General features: G+C 35.3%; 1 protein-coding gene across 1 annotated transcript in view; it reads right to left on the bottom strand.

The window, feature by feature from the left end:
- Window positions 1–17,731, bottom strand: part of LOC121423623 (sia-alpha-2,3-Gal-beta-1,4-GlcNAc-R:alpha 2,8-sialyltransferase-like) — a 48,019-nt gene that overhangs the window by 2,200 nt on the left and 28,088 nt on the right. Inside the window, exons 4-8 of the mRNA XM_041619013.1 lie at window positions 9,343–9,465; window positions 8,027–8,198; window positions 2,476–2,588; window positions 1,431–1,520; window positions 261–496 (exon numbers count right to left, since the gene is read on the bottom strand). Of these exons, the coding sequence (XP_041474947.1) occupies window positions 261–496; window positions 1,431–1,520; window positions 2,476–2,588; window positions 8,027–8,198; window positions 9,343–9,465 (734 nt within the window). The remainder of the gene's footprint in view (window positions 1–260; window positions 497–1,430; window positions 1,521–2,475; window positions 2,589–8,026; window positions 8,199–9,342; window positions 9,466–17,731) is intronic.

Below are 17,731 nucleotides of genomic sequence, written 5' to 3'. Positions count from 1 at the left end.
ACAATAATAGACATCTATGAAAAGTAAGACGCTGAAAATGCAATAAAAACATTACATCACTTGTTAACATTTGGGCGCCACACCCCCCCCCCTCCTACATCAAACTGTGCACCGGGCATACAGTTTTCTGCACTTTCTGACGATTGGATTAAAACAAATGGACAAGAAATCCAAAGTCAGCCACTCTTGTAAAATTCAGAGTATACACTTTCCTACAATTAACAGGGATGATCATGAAACTGAATGTTTTTTTTTTTTACCTGACGATAAGAGCTTGGTGTGGTTCCGTTCTGACCAGAACTTCATAATCTGCACAAAATGATCGGGGTTGGCCAAGATGGCGGTGGGACTGCTAACATTGAAATTGAAGAAAGCTTTCAGACATATATTGGTGAGATGGCTTGCTGCAAAACAAGGCAACCAAATATGACCGTTGTATTCTGAGATGTTCCCTAGAAAGTCGTACATATCTTGAGATGTTTTAAGTTCTCCAAACCTGGAAAAGTGAAGAATCAAAATGAAAGAGTGTAATCATTATCATGCATCAAGGCAACAAGAAATAATGATCGGTATATTAAGATAATACTTTCACCATGCTCAAATGTAGAACTAATTTTCATTTTTCCACAATAAATTTTGTTTTTACCTTGTACACACTGCAAAAACTACGGTGTTGATTTAACACCAGCCCGGAATCTATATATGTCCACACAAGATAAGTATTGAAACAACACCAGTTTGGAATCAAACCGATACTGTTTTAATACTAATTGGTGTTTTATAAACACCTTTCTGGTGTTAGACCAAAACGAAACTGGTGTTGTTTAACAGTACTCTGGTGTGGACATATTATAGATTCCCGACTGGTGTTAAATCAACACCGGAGTTTTTCCATGGCGAATGTGTTATCAAAACGAACCATTCGCCCGACAATCCGTCATTACCATAGACCTATACCCACATATAACATCGATCAATAAATCTTGACACATTATAAATGTCTGAAAAGTAATATATTCATTTTCTTTTCATTTATTTACCTATTAAGTAATTAATTGATTTATTCCTTTTTTAATATCACAATTTCAGCCAATAGGCAGTGTTGAGCAGAAGTTAAGAAAATCTGAACAAGTTTGATAGCAAGATTGTTGGTATATTTTTAGAAGGATATAGTGCGACACGGTGGAATAATTTTTGTTTTACAATTTTATAATTCTCTCTTTTTTTTAAATTTCGTTCGTTTCAATATCATTTAACAACGCAAATTTTAATACCAATTTACCATTTAAAAAAAATGAATATCAAATCTTGAATGGCGAATAATTAAACAATTTTTCAATATTTTCAGTCTTCACAACTTATTGAATATGTTCTTAATAATGTTTTCAATGATCCCTTTTCAGGAATTAGTAATAAAAGCCCTTTCTTACCTTTTGAAGAAAATACTGGGATTCATAGTTGTAAGATTACTTTTCGAACCTGCGTCCTTTCTGAATGGCGCAATCGGTGCTATATTGCATCTGTGATAAAGATAAAAACAAATATCAATATTTTTTTTCTTCAATTATCTTTGAGTGGATGGTGATTTTGAAAAAAAAAGGTTTTCCCGGAATACCGCAATTTGACATCATAAAAATAAGATTTAGCATTTCATATTTTTTATTCTGTATCAAATCTCAGAGGAGCATTGTGAAAAAAATCCTACCAATTAGATATTATATATATATATATAGAGAGAGAGAGAGATTTCCCTTTTTCCCCTCCACGGGTTTACTTACTGTTCCCGGACTAGAATATCAAGATTTAATCCACGTATGATGTATCCCTCCACCACCTGCCGCTCACCCCGCGCTCACACCCCCCCCCCCCCCATGGCACCGCCTCTGATCCAAAACTCTTTGAGGAAGTTCAGGGGAATGTTTCATTAAAAGACTTTAACCGACAAGTCCCATTTTATCCGACAGTCACCAGAGTAACTGTGCTTCTCAGCCAATCAAAATCAAGGAAAGATATCAGGTCTAACAACTTGTCGGACCAAAAAATGTTGATGAAACGCTTCCCAGGACTCGAGCTGATGATAGTCGTTACGAAGGCGACACAGTGAATATGTAAGAAGAAAATTTAGTGTATGCTTACTCTCTGGGAATTATTTAAAGCCAGAAGAAAAAATAATAATTGGGCAAAGGGTTTCTGATGTCTGATTCATTTAACGAGCTTCTGTCTATTCCCAGTAGATGAAAAAAAATATTTGTTCCCAGCAAAATCAGATGTTCATCTTGCATTTCTTTCAACGAACCCCAGTTTGAATGATTGTATAGCGCCCTCTTTATGTTGATAATTATCTTGCCCAAGCCGATCCATTGATTGATAATACACTACAATGTTCAGATGATCGATGAGATAGTCGATCGAATACAGTGGTCTAATAGCCTTCAACTTCTATTATCCTTTCCGGAAAAAACGGAGAAAACTTACCTAAATATAAAATCGGATTTATCTATATCCTCTCCGCATTGACTGTCGAGTAGAATTCCACTGTTACCTACTACACTGCATCTATCGTATAACTTCTCTTTGAATGGAGATACCTGTAATATGATAAGATTTTAATGAACTTCATGAATTTGTGATATGGATCATAATGATTTGTTGAAATATATCACGTGAATTAATCTTTCGTTCAAGCTACTCCACTAATAAGAAATTACTAGTGTTAGACATCCAGTTACAATGTCTATAGTTTAAGTATTTATCCAACAAGTCCAAAATATTAGTATTAATCTCATCAAGCAACTAAACATGCAGCTGGCCGAAAACAGAGCAAATAAAATCAAACCCCGTTTTACAATATCACCAAGCCTGTATAACACAGCCCGCAAGTGGGCAGTATACAATACAACAACATGGTGGTGCAGGCAGATAAAGTTACTAATGACTGATACTATTGACCGGTCAGAGTTTTCAGATAATTTGGAATAGAAATACTGGTACCATGGCTGCCGGACACACGATCAATTGGGAAAAAAAAAGAAAAATAGCGTTCCTAAATGCCTTATTATTATTATAAAATATGAATATGTCATTAAATTAAATTAGATTTCCTAGATGACAGTAAGGAAAATATATTATGGGACAAATTTCATGAAGGAAATACGATTATCACAATTTTTCACTATTATTATTATTACTATCCCTTATAAAATCCGATTTGGTCATAAAATATAGGCATAATGCAGTTCCGTCAACTGTAAAATACATAATACAAATTCATAAAATGGATGTTTGTCAAAAATTCCTTTCCTTTCTGATATGATAAGCGCTTTAGTATTGTTAAAGATCAAGTCCACCCCGGGAAAATGCGGATTTGAATAAATAGAGAAAAATCAAACTAGCATAATGCTTAAAAATTTATCAAAGTTGAATGTTTTGCTTATTTTTCACAAATCAGTGATATGCACTACTAGGTGAGTCAGTCGATGATGTCCATCACTCACTATTTCTTTTGTTTTTTATTGTTTGAATTATACAATATTTTTTCATAGATTTGGCAATAAGGACTAACTTGACTGAACCATAGAGTATTCAACAATGCTAATTCCTCATATTCAGGGAGGAATTAATCGTTGTATCAATTGAAAATGAGGAGAAAATTAGAATATTTCATATAATAAAATACAAAAGAAATAGTGAGTGGATGACGTCATAGTCTCCTCATTTGCATACCAGCCAGGATGTGCATATAACTATTTTGTGAAATTAAGCAAGAATTTAAAATGTCATAGCTTTCTTATTCTACATCCGATTTTGATAAAATTTTCAGAGTTATGAGTGTTGGATTTTTCTCCTTTTTTTCAAATCAACTTTTTGTTGGGGTGGACTTGTCCTTTAAGTATCATGATTGTTCTTTATTATTCTAATATAACAGGGCTCAGCAGCCATTCAAATCAATTTCATAACAGTATGAATCGTAATCATGAAATCAAGAAACGTGGTCGAGACCTTATTGGGTGATTTCAAGTCCGGTGTTTGCCTTGGTGTTGGTGTTGAATTTTTGATTGCTTCTATTAGCTACAAAACTTATTCATGAGTTTGTAAAACTGATCAAGATCACATTATTGACATCTCAAAAACTAGTGAGTGACTTTTCGGGACCATCTTCATTTTTATGTTTGGTGTTATAATCGCGTAAAAATCGACCTAACACCAACACCAGAAGGTCAACACCGTACTTGAAATCAGGTTAACCCCCCCCCCCACCACCACAAACATTGACAAAAGGCGCATCGAAGGAGCCCCAAAGCTCATTACATTTCTATGATCGCCAAGTTGAACGAACAATTCGTGCATTAATCCTTTATGCACCTAGTTTGAAAAGACTGCTCTTCAGAACCCCCTAGGATTTTTTTGCATCGGCAGGGTAAATTCATGGACCCTTCTAAGAAATTAAGCATTACTGCTCAGTGGCGTACCTAGGATTTTCCACGGGGGGGGGGCAAAAACGTCCGACCGTCTTCAATCACAAATAAAGGATTTCGTACCAGAAAAAAAAATGACAAGCAAAAAAAAAAAGTCTTCAAGCTCGTCAGGGGCAATAAAAGGTCTTTCAAGCTCGTCGGGGGGGGGGGGGGCAGGGATACGTCCTTTGCATGGGTTGTGGCTCCCCCCCCCCCGTAGGTACGCTAGTGTTACTGCTTCGATGATTCACAATGGAAAGTCTCAATTTGTAATTCTATAGCTTCATGTATGTACCAGAAAAGAACCCACTACATCGAAATAACTCTCTACAGATAAAGTTCAGTCATGCAAATACAATCTTCCTTTTGAAAACTAAATCAAGCACTTGTTCGCGAATAAAAGCTGATAACAGTAATGACTCACGTGTATCAATAAATGAAACCATTAGATAAGAGATAGAACAATCTTTTTGTCTCAAAAAAATCGCTGCCAATTACACTTCAAGGCAAGATCGACTGAAAAGGAAATTGCAACAATTTTACGATTTTTTTTTAAAGGTTTCGTTAATTAGAGCAGACCGGATAGATGGCAGTCTGCTGTGCAAACCCTTTACAAATGTTAAAGGGATGGTCCAGGCTGAAAAAAAAAACAATCTTGAGACATAAAGTAGAATTCACTGAGCAAAATGCCGAAAATTTCATCGAAATCGGATTGCAAATAATAAAGTTATTGAAGTTTAAGGCTTAGCAATATTTTGTGAAAACAGTCGTCATGAATATTCATTAGGTGGGCCGATGATGTCACATCCCCACTTTCCGTTTTCTTATATATTACATAAAGTCACATTTTTTTCATTATTTCATACTTGTGTGAATAATATGTCTCCCTTATAATGAAATAAGTTGCCGCAATAAATATCTAATGCACTAAATCAGTTGTCAATCCATTTTTTCTAGTCCTTGGAGGGAAATATTTGAATAAATCTAATTTCATATAATGAAATACAAAAGAACAAGTGGGGATGTTACATCATTAGCCCACCTAATGAATATTCATGATGACTGTTTTCACAAAATATTGCTAAACTTTGAAATTCATTAACTTTGTTATTTGTTATCCGATTTTGATGAAATTTTCGGCATTTTGCTCAGTGAATTCTACTCTACTTGCTATATAAGCAATAAATACTTTCAGCCCGGACCATCCCTTTAAGGGTTTGAATGTGCAGCCTATTAAAGCATTGTGTACTGAAGACCCTTTCAGAAACAGCAAGTTTTTACTATGTGCTAGTCTTTGCATGGAGACCCACCTGTTGATCGAAGATTTAATCGGGGTCTGTGCCTATAGACTACGATATGGTTGGCAATAAACTTTGGATTCCTTCGCAGAACTGCATAGCAAATGATTATTAGCTAATTTTTGCATACCTCATTTCCCTTTCCAACCATTAAACCAGCGACTGATTTCCTTTTCATTATACATTCATTGAACGTGTTGAATGGCACGATCAAGGTTTCATTGGGGTTTTTTCCGCATGATGTAAAATTCCAATAAAGTATATTAATGTTCAATAGACAAATTGAGCAAAACGTTGTTCTTTTAAGAATTGGCAGAGTGTGCACGACCATTGGTACTATCTTAAAGGGGAAGTTCACCCTGACAAAAAGTTTATTTAAAAAATAGCAGAAAAAATGATAAAACATATTACCGAAGGCTTGAGAAAAATTCATCAAATAATTGAAAAGTTATTATAATTTCAATTATTTGATTTGTGACGTCATATGCGAGCAGCATTCCTACATAGCGAATGGTAAAAAATCAATGAAATGTCATTTCTCAGAAAATTGAAAATGGTTTTCACTGTAGCTTTTGTATATCAATAGACAAATCATTTCACACCCGATCATGAATGGAAAACAAAATTAAGTCATCTGTCATCAGGAACGATACAAAATTTGAAATTCGTGCATTTTATATTACATAACACACGGGGCAGCTGCTCATTTATGACGTCACAAATCCAAAACTTTGAACTCTAATAACTTCCTTATTCTTTAACGGATTTTCCTCGAACCTTCACCAATATTTTTTTACTATTTCCGGCTACTTTTACAACAAAGTTTTCTTCAGGGTGAACTTCCCCTTTAAGGATCAAAGCATGATACCCAGGGACTACTTTTAGCTCTTTTCAAAACGTATATTTTTTTCCAATCATTAGCATTTTTAACACTCTACACACGTAATATTATAACATTCGTAATTTAATTGTGTCATATAGGCCTACAGGGGAATGGAGGAAGATATTTTCATGTATTAATAGAAGTGTAATCATAATCACCAGCCCAATCTCTCTATATTTATTCACATGCATGGTTAGCTCACATTATCCCAAACTTTCAAATCAATCATTGTTTTTTTTACATTTTGATGATTTTTGGAAATAATGTGTGTGATGAATTCATTCAAAACCAGGAGAGCAAATCATGGGGGGGGGGGGGTTGGGGGTGTGGAGTGGAGTGGAAAAAGATAGTCGGTGATTTTCTATTAAACTTCCGTTATAAGCTACTGAAAATCCTTGCATATGGTTGGTTAAAGGGATGCTCCGCGCTGAGAATATCTATATAGAAATAAATAAATTCACAGAGCAAAATGCTGAAAATTTCATAATAATCGGATAAGTTATTGAATTTTAAAGTTTAGCAATATTTTGTGAAAACGGTTATATTCACGTCGTCGAGAATATTCATTGGATGGGATGATAATGTCACATCTCCACTTCCCTTTCCTTATGTTATTACATGAAACCATAATTGTTTCATTTTTTCATACATGTGCAGTAGATGTGTCTCCTTTGTCATAAAATAAGTTGCAGCAATAAATAACTAATGCACTTAATCAGTTTTCAATCCAATTGTTCTAGTTATTGGTTGAAAATTTTTGAATAAACCTAATTTTATATATATGATAAGATATAAAAGCACAAGTGGGGATATGACATCATCAGCCCACCTAATCAAGAGCGGAAATCTCTCCCCAAAGGTATATAGGGGGAAAGTGCTGGAAAATTTGACAAGCAAGAAAAAAAATTTAAAAAAATAATAAACAGGTTATCACCCCAAATGTAAGGTTCTTTCGACCAAAATACATGTTTTAATTCGATTTTAAGGATTTCTGAACGATTTCTTTCCATCATAAAATTTAGGGGGACGCGTCCCCCTGTCCGCCGGGATTTCCGCCTATGCATCCAGTGAATAATCATGAAGACACGTCTAGAACTGTTTCACCGAAATAATGTAATTATTCAAAATTCCATAACTTCCTTATTTGTTGTCCGACTTTGATCAAATTTCAGCATTTTGTTCTTTAGATTTTATTCTATTTATTGAAATAAATATAAATTTCTTCAGCCTGGAGCATCCCTTTAAGAGCAAATTTTGACTAAGATTTTCAGAAAAAGCTTCCAGACTATTTTCAGCTAATACGGTTTCTTGCAACAGCGCCATGAAAAGTATATAAAGGGGGGGGGGGGAGGGTGAGAGAGGAAATAGAAATCAAAAGTATAATATCTTACCTTGGGTAATCTTCCATAAAGGTCATCATTCATGTGGTAGTGATAATAACTATCGGTTTTCCTCAAAGCTTTAGGAAAAATGTAATAATCCAAGGTGGAGTTCGGGCTATTCGTAGATCGGGATATCACAAAATTTGCTGCATCAATGTTAGAGTGATTCCGGAGCTCGTATCTATATGGAAAAAATGTATGATAATTTATTATCCACCGCGCTATAATGAGAATAAGGATGGTGATGATGGTGGTGGTGATGATGATGATGATGGTGGTGGTGATGGTGGTGGGGATGATGATGATGATGGTGGTGGTGATGGTGGTGGGGATGATGATGGTTGTGAAGGTGGTGGTGGTAATGATGATGATGATGATGATGGTGATGATGATGATGGTAATGATTATGATGATGGTAATGATTATGATGATGATGATGATGGTGATGATGGTGATAATGGTGATGATGATGGTAATGATTATGATGATGATGATGATGGTAATGGTGATGATGATGATGGTGATGATGATGACGATGATGATTATGATGATGGTGATGATGGTGATGGTAATGATGATGACGATGATGATGGTGGTGGTACTGATGATGATGATGATGGTGGTGGTAATGATGATGATGATGGTGATGATGATAGTGGTAATGATGATGATGGTAATGATGATGATGGTGATGACGATGATGATGCTGCTGATGATGATGACGATGATGATGGTAATGATGATGGTGATGGTGATGATGATGGTGATGATGATGATGGTAATGATGATGATGATAATGATGATGATGATGATGATGATGGTAATGATGATGAGACTAATAATGATGTTGATGAGGAGAATCACCTATATCCTTCGTTTTAAACGGCCACTATACAATATCCTTTTGATACAGTCTTTTTTTAGATATATTCTAAGCAGGAAATATGATTTTACTGTGATGATTTGGAAACCATAACACGGAAACATCCTTGTTTTTTATCAGTCGCGAAGCATGCATGTACAACGTACATTAGCAATGAGCAATTAATTTTCACGGGACACAACACAGCATATGGGACGAATCTCACTTCATGAAAGCGATTGAAAATGTTGGCCTTTTTTTATGAAAATGTAATTTCGTGATAGATTTTTTTCAATTAATTTTATTCACATCCATTAAAAAGGTACAATATGCAACATACAACAATATTAAATGAACACTAAAAACAATCAAAAGTATTTTAATCTAATAATCGAAAAAAAGTATCATATTTCAAAATTTCACCCCAACCCATAAAAGTGAAAATGCTATTTTAAGCATATACCTTATTCTGCGTTGGTTTTTCCTGTTCTCGGTCCATTCAGATGTTAGTATTCTTTGATAAAGATAAACTCTTTCAGCCTCAGCTCGTCGAAAATGCCATAATTTTTTGGTAAAAAGATGAATCCTGCATGAAAAAGAAAGGTGAAAATAGACAACCATAAAATATATCCAAACTAATGGTTATACTGTGATTGATCATTAAAGGTCAAGTCCACCCCAGAAAAAAAATGATTTTAGTATATAGAGAACAATAAAACAGGCATATCACTGAAAATTTCATCAAAATCGAATGCAAAAATAAGAAAGTCTATATTCTTAACTTGGTCTATATTCTTACTTCTTCTTGCCTTCTTTGAAACAGAAAAAAATTCCAGCATAATTTAGGATCCCATATAATCAAGTTTCCGCTAAATGACGTATCGACTACTTTGTTAACCATGCTGCATTCTTCTTGTCTCTTTCATTCCAAAGCAAACATTTGAGTGTTTCGATTATGGTCTGACATAAATACCTTTTATTATAGTTATTAATTTCATTGATCTCCATTTCTGTCGGCTAGGATTGAATCGGTTATACATTGATACAATACGTGGGTGTGTCGGATTCCCATATGAGGATCTTTTTGCTCTTTCAACGATTTTTTTTATCACTACATGTACTTGTATAACAATTTAGACCTTGTTCTGTATATTGATCTCGTATATTTATTCACAGTAATGGTAGGCAAATAACAACTTTTCTATAATGCATTCCAATCCCATTCACGGGTCCATGGCAATTTTCCTTATTTTTTTCTTTCTCTCTCTAAGAGGCAAGAAACTTTCTATTCAAATTGAAGACGCCTGTTTATTCATGAATAACAGTGTTTGCTCTTGATTATTGTACATGTTGGAGTTTGATTATTTTATGGCTCTATATAGATGGAAAATCCCTAACTATATCCCTATATGTATACAGAATATATACCTGCTGTAAGTGAAGAATAGTATACAGCACATTTGTACAGCATTATGATGTCATGAAATCACTATATCGTCCGAAAAAAATCTTTCTTACAAACTGTTGATTGTATTAAACATTTTGAAAAGTCATTTCATTATCATATTATCTTTAAAATTTATTCTTACCTAATATCTGGACGATTTTATAAAGATTTGTCTATATTTTTCAAAGATCCATCATATAACTCAATTTAATGACAATGATGTAAGCACCAGCCCGAGTCCGTCAGATCGTCACACATAAGTGAACATGTATAACACTTTCTTCAATGCTTACCTGGCATACACCTTAGTTATATTTTCTTCATCGATTGGAAACAATGCCCTATTTATTCTCTTTCAATAGAGCAGATATATTAAACGTGGAAACCTTTTCACCCCCTGTAAAAAAACATTATACAGCCAATGAGTTTGATAAGGCTTTTCATAAAATAGCTCAAAGCCCGGGGCTCAAAGTGATATTACTGACTACTTTAATTATGTTAGTTTTATACATTTAAATATAAGAAGCTTACATTTTTTAAACAATATTTTCTAGAATTTTAATCCATATTAAACACATTTCCATTTCCTATTAATGGCCTCACAGAGACCTGGTTGCAATCAATGTCTCCTCCAATTTTCGACATTGATAATTACAACTTTCTGCAGATCGAAAAGTTGGTAAGGGGGAGGTGTTGCTCCCTCTCTATATAAAGATATTAATGACAAAGTAAGACATGATATTGAACTTCAAAATATAGAATCCATATTCATAGACATTTCTAACGCTAAAAATAAGAATAAAATAATCGGTGTAATTTAAAGACCCCCAATCGGTGTTGCTGAGATAATTTCAAATGAATTGGAATCAGTCTCGAATCAATTTCTCGAGGAAACAAATATACATGTATATATATATTTAAAGGAGGACCGAACTCATCATACAATCGAAGTGCCAACTTCCTATCTATTCTCGTATTCGTAGGTCTTGATTGAGTCATGGATAGGTCCATGATTGAGTGTAGTCTAGATTCGTTGGTATCTCCTCTTTCCTCCTCCTCCTCCAGCGCGCTATCGAGGGATATCGCGATCTCTTGGGATAGCAAGCTGCATGGAGGAGGATTTATTATTCACAATTTGTCTAATGCCAGTTCGTCCAATAATTGCCAACTTGTCTTCTATCATTTGCTTTACCATCAGTTCGTCCATTCACCACATGGTCTACTTTCATTTAGTCCAATGCGATTCCAACCAGCTTGGTCAAATAGCAATTTAGTCCAAATACCATTTGGTCTAATATTAAACTAAACATTGTGGAAAATGAATTGGAATAGACTAACTACATGGTAAGGTAACGAGACGAAATGGTGATTAAAATCATAAATGGTAATGATTCTGATTCTGATTAATGGACTAAATGGTTGTTAGACGAAATCTTGATGGACGTAATGGCATTATAGACCGTGTGGTGAGTGGACGAGTTGGCAATTTACCGAAGGGGAAAGAAGAGAGAAACAACAGACTGGTGTGAGTGAGAATCGTGTGTTAGTCCATGGACCTACTACTTTAGTAGGTCCATGCTTAGGTAGCCTCTTGTCGATGCCCTATGGCGGCTGCGAATTAGGAAATCCCTCGCTTCGCTCGGGAAGCAGCCGCCAGGGTCTCGACAAGATGCCAATGGTAAGGCTGACCACAACTTGGCGTTGTGGCGTGCGCCTGTATTCCAAGCTGTGTGGAAGTTACAAATTGATGCAGAGGTGCAGAGGTTTGAGCCCTGGTCACGTCTTTCGGATGGTGACGTTAAAGGTCGGTCCAGACGTACGTAATCATTTCTGATTGATACACGTCTGACAAAACTCAAAACACACACACATGTGTAGTAGAGCGTGTATGTACATCTAGCCTTTTGCATTGTTACTTTTTCCCCTGAATAACTCGGCCAGGCGAAAGTCTGAGAGCGCTTTATACGTAATACACATGAAGCGAAAGTCAGAGAGCGCTTACGTAATACCCGGTAATAAGCCCGCATGTTAAGTGTGTCCCGGTGCGGTGTATGTACATAATTATACACTCTTTAAACTTGTCTGTACATAATTATGGCAAATAGAGATTAATGCAAGGACGGAGCCTGTTGCAAAGACATTGTATTTCGAGAAGAGGGAGAAAATAAAAAATAGAACAGAATAAAATCTGTAGTCATTCGGAAACACAATTCAATTGATGAACATGATGTGGAAATTCGTATATTTGAGGAATATCTTTCAGATTCATTCAGTGAATCTTGAAAAAAAAATCTTTGAAAATAATTATATATTGAAATCCAACCACACAAGTCAGCAAAATAATAGACCTGTAAATTAATGCATAGAAATTGGGAAGCACTGTCTGTAAAAGCTTGTTCTTACATGGATTTTCAAAAAAGGAACCTGTAAACAGAGTACCTAGACGTGCTATATAAAAAACAAGTAATAGAAATGCCTATATTTTAATTGTCACAATATTCCCTGCCCTAAATAATGTCTCAAATATTGTATTTTTGAGGCTGAATTACCGCAATATCCGTTTCGCACTACGCGTTGTATAACTCGCCCCATTCCCCTCAATTTTGACAGTTTTGACATCAATTACTAGTACATCGCCCGAACTTGGACAAAAAAAACCCTTTAGCCGTGTTCTAATCAGGGAAATGGGAACCTCCCACTTCCCTATGGTGTCACGCGCGTAAAACATTCCCCATAGACTTGTGTGTTAAAATCAATTATTTGCACCTCTTGATGACTAAATATATTGATATCAGTGAGAAATTGTTTGCTACTGAAGAGTTTGGCCAGGAATTCCATCCACTACTAGGGATATCCCATAGTACTTATAGGTGTCACGCGCGTAAAACATTTCCCATAGACTTGTGTGTTAAAATGGCACTTTTGAAAAATTCATAAAAAATAAATGTGAAATTAGAGGGTGGAATGTTTACTACCATTGGATAGGATATATATCTGGCATTCCATATCTGACCAGGAAAGGGTAGCGTAGCCACCTCATTTTAAAAATAAATTGCCATTTATGAAGATAACTATGAATGGATCAAATTCATCGACTCAAACAGTAAAATAGCCCTAATTAGTCCGCCAGTCAAAAAAATAGTTCCAAGTCACTTATTTATCTTTCCAATTTGGGCGAAGGAAGTTCAGTAGTTACCATTTCTAGAATCAGTGTTAGATTTTGAATCATATTCATACAGTTTTGTCAATCAGCAACATCAAATTGAAAAAAATTCGAATGGGTTGGGTCGAACGAATATCTTGAGCCCTCCTGATGTAATTAGGCTCATGGCACCCTATTCTAATCGAGCATGGGTGCCACGAGCCTAATTACATCAGGAGGACTAAAGATATTCGTTCGACCCAACCCAATCGATTTTTTTTTCAATTTGATGTTGCTGATTGACAAAAATGTATGAATATGATTCAAAATCTAACACGGATTCTAGAAATGGTAACTACTTAACTTCCTTCGCCCGAATTGGGAAGACAAATAAAAGTGACTTGGAACTATTTTTTGACTGGCGGACTAATAAGGGTTATTTTACTGTTTCAGTTGATGAATTTGATCCATTCATAGTTATCTTCATAAATAGCAATTTATTTTTAAAATGAGCTGGCTACGGTAGGGGAAGGCGGGGTAAGTTGTGACACTTTTTGCATTTTGCATGTTAGAATTGATATGACTATATTGTAGAAATAAGTACCTTGCCTTTAAATTTTATTCTTGGGAAAAAAATTTCACCTATATATAACTTTGTACCCCTACACTGAAATTCATTGTGACCTTTGAAAAAAAAAACGATGTCAAATGGCTCAACTTGTCCCATATGTGGGGTAAGTTGCGCCACCTTCTGGGGTGAGTTGAGCCACAAAAACTATGTACAAAATGTATGCGGGAAGTAGCAGTCTGTTAATTTTTTATTTCAAGTCTTTTCACTTTCTAATTCTCTATAAATGCTCACATCCTCTAAAAGTAAAAGAACTGTCATGTGAATTTACACCTTTCTGCCTGCATATCAATGATTTCAAGGTTGTTTTTTTATTTTTCATTCTTATTACCATAAAAATTACCATGGTTCAACTTGACCCATGTTGGCTGGCTTAAAGTACCCCAGTCCGAACTTAATGCGATATTTTCACATCCACACATTTCTTATACATCCATCATTTAAAAGACTTTGACAAGAATGAAGATCCATACCTGGACTAACAATATTTTTCCAAATATGGAATGTCAGATATATATCCTATCCAATTGTGGTAAACATTCCACCCTCTAATTTCATATTTATTTTTTATGAATTTTTCAAAAGTGCCATTTTAACACAGAAGTCTATGGGGATTTTTTTACGTGCGTGACACCATACTGTCCCTGAGGCGGATCCATGGGCAGTGGCGTAACTACGGGGGGCATGGGGGGCACGTGCCCCCCCCCCCCAATCGGCTGACCTCCCCCAAAAAACGGGGAAAAGGAGAAAAAAGAGGGAGAGAGGAAGAGGAACGTAGTGGGAAAGAAGAAATTATTATTCATTATAATGGTATATTACATTATAATCATGTTATGTTATATTACATAGGAAACATTTTTATCATAACTTTATGAAACATAATTTGCTCAGGGCCTATTTTGTCATTGTTCCTGGTGCTCGCATTGTCTGTTTAGAGAGATGTATAAACCTGTTGTACGAAAACTCCCGTTTCAAGTCAATATACACCAAATATATTATTGTTTTATGTATGACATATGCTTCTTATTTAATGACTACTTGAAATGATTGCCCCATGTTAAGGACTTATTATAAAACATTTCCTGTTCGTGATAACGTTCACATCAGTGAATTGGTGAGATAAGTCTGCTCTCCGTGAATTCCTAAAATCAGTCCTTAAAATGTCCCTTTTCTGATCTGAATATCAAAAATTTTCAGCTCGCGCTTCGTGCTCGCATCATTTGGTTAGTGAAATACGTATGGTCTTAGTGAATTCCTACAAGCAAGCCTTAGAATGCCTCGCTTTAGGTCTGAATTATCTAAATTTTCAGCTCGCGCTTCGCGCTCGCAATATTTCATGAGTGAGATGCGCATGGTAATCATGATTACAATTGTTATATATAAGAATAATTGTAGAAGAATTGTGAAAGCAGTTACATTAATCTATTAGTTATTTCCTCTTTAAGAATAGCCTAGAATGATCAAGTACATTCCACAGCATGTTTGTAAAGAACTTTCCAGAATGTCTTTTTATTATGCAGGCCTTGCCTATTTAAAGGCCAAGGAGTTTTATTGTTGAATAGGGAAAAGCCAAACAATAGAATTGTATTGGTAGTGGAAATGAATAGGCTTAGGTATTTTGTTTACCCATGTTGATTTCAATGAGGTCATTCAAGAATGTTTTAGAAATAAAGAAGCTTCCAGAAGAGTGAATTCTAGAAGCTTGTAGATTAGTTGAAATTTGAGAATGATCTAGAACACTTGTAATTAGTATAAAGCTGCAGATTTTTCAAGATGATCATCACATCATATGAGAGCAGGAGATCACATCACATCATATGAGATCACTTCACCAGATCAGATCAGAGCAGTTTATGCCCACCATCAATGAACTGTTTGCAGTTATTTTGAGAGAGAAATTATCAGTTCTCATCGAGATCATCAACATCATCAACCTGTTCAATGAACACGCTTCAACCCATGGATTGCTGAAATTGACTGTTAATCATCATCAACATCGTCTTCACGGACATTTCAACTCGTTGCAGTGACTCTTATTATTCATCGGACTTCAACATCAGTTTCATCATCGCCATCATTGTGAATTTTCGCCAGTCAACTGGGATTTTATCATTTGGATTATTACTTGGATATAGTATCATCACTTCGGGATTTTACATCGGACACTTCAAGAGATTTATGTAAGATCATTATTTGTTTTATTTATGTATAATTATTTCCTGTAATAAAAAAAAGGAAAATTTAAAATTTATATTTTAAAATCTAATTGTTATTTGTTGCAGTATCGTAACAAATAATTTTGGGGGCTTGTCCGGGAAACGGAAACCAAATTTGTACAAGCCAGTTTGAAATTAAAAACAGTTTTTCCTGGAAACGAAAACCAATTTGAGACGAAAGTCAATTTGAAACAAATCTCAATTTGAATTGGAAACATTTTGGAAATTTTTGGAAAGTTCTAGAATATACTGTACTGTGTTATTACGTGCTTGTATTTGTGTATATTCACTATGGCTACATTTGATGTTGAAGAATTTCTTGCAATGACAGAATTGTCATATGATCATTTGAAGTCACTGAAGAAGGATGATTTGATAACAGTTTGTGATCGTTTGGGTGTATCTCTAGCCCCAGGTTTAAAGAAGGCAGAGATAATTGATTTATTAGCTAGTCACATGAAGCTTACAGAGGAGTCTGAAACTTCTATCAATATTTCAGACGATGCTCAGATACAACTGGCAAACATTGAATTGGAAAAGGAAAGAATCAAAGAAAACCTTGAGAAGGAAAGAATCAAAGAAAACCTTGAGAAGGAAAGAATCAGAGAAAACATTGAAATGGAGAAAATGAGATTGGAGTACCAGTTAAAGTTGAAAGAAATGGAGTTAGCTCATGCAAATACTAACTCTGCTAAAGATAAATCTCCCCAAGGCTTTGATGTGGCGAAAAACATTCGCCTTGTGCCAAAATTTGATGAAGAGGGAGTTGATACATATTTTGTGTCATTTGAAAAAGTGGCCAAGAGACTGAATTGGCCCGAGGAATACTGGACTCTTCTCCTCCAAAGTGTTTTTGTTGGAAAGGCTGCAAAAGTCTATTCTTCGCTCTCTGAAACGCAATCATGTGACTATGCTACAGTAAAAGAAACAATTCTCAATGCATATGAGTTGGTACCAGAAGCGTACAGACATAAATTTAGGAACATGCAAAGACAAACAGGCCAGACGTATGTTGAATTTGCTAGGGAACAAGAAATGATGTTCGATAAGTGGTACAGATCACTGAAAGTTGACAAAGATTTTGTTCACCTTAGGGAAGTTGTCCTCCTAGAAGAATTCAAAAAGAGTCTTCCTTTTGGCATTAAATCTCACTTAGATGACCATAGAGTTACTGAAGTCAGTAAAGCAGCCATAGTAGCTGATGAATTTGAGGTCACACATAAAGGTAGTGGAGATAGGCCTCCTTTCAAGAATTATTGGAAAAAGAAAGGTAAAGGGTCATTTGAATCCCACAATAAACCTAGTGAGGGAAAATATGCAAGTAAGGACAAAGACACTAACAAGAATCAGGCTAGTGGGGGCACAGAATCAACCAAAAGGTCTGAGAGTCGTAGTTCCAAAATTTGTACTCATTGTCAT

Source organism: Lytechinus variegatus, chromosome 11 (assembly GCF_018143015.1).
Source record: "Lytechinus variegatus isolate NC3 chromosome 11, Lvar_3.0, whole genome shotgun sequence".
Lineage (NCBI taxonomy): Eukaryota > Metazoa > Echinodermata > Echinoidea > Temnopleuroida > Toxopneustidae > Lytechinus > Lytechinus variegatus.
The sequence above is the reverse complement of the archived record's forward strand: the minus strand, read 5'-3'. Positions and strand labels throughout refer to the sequence as shown.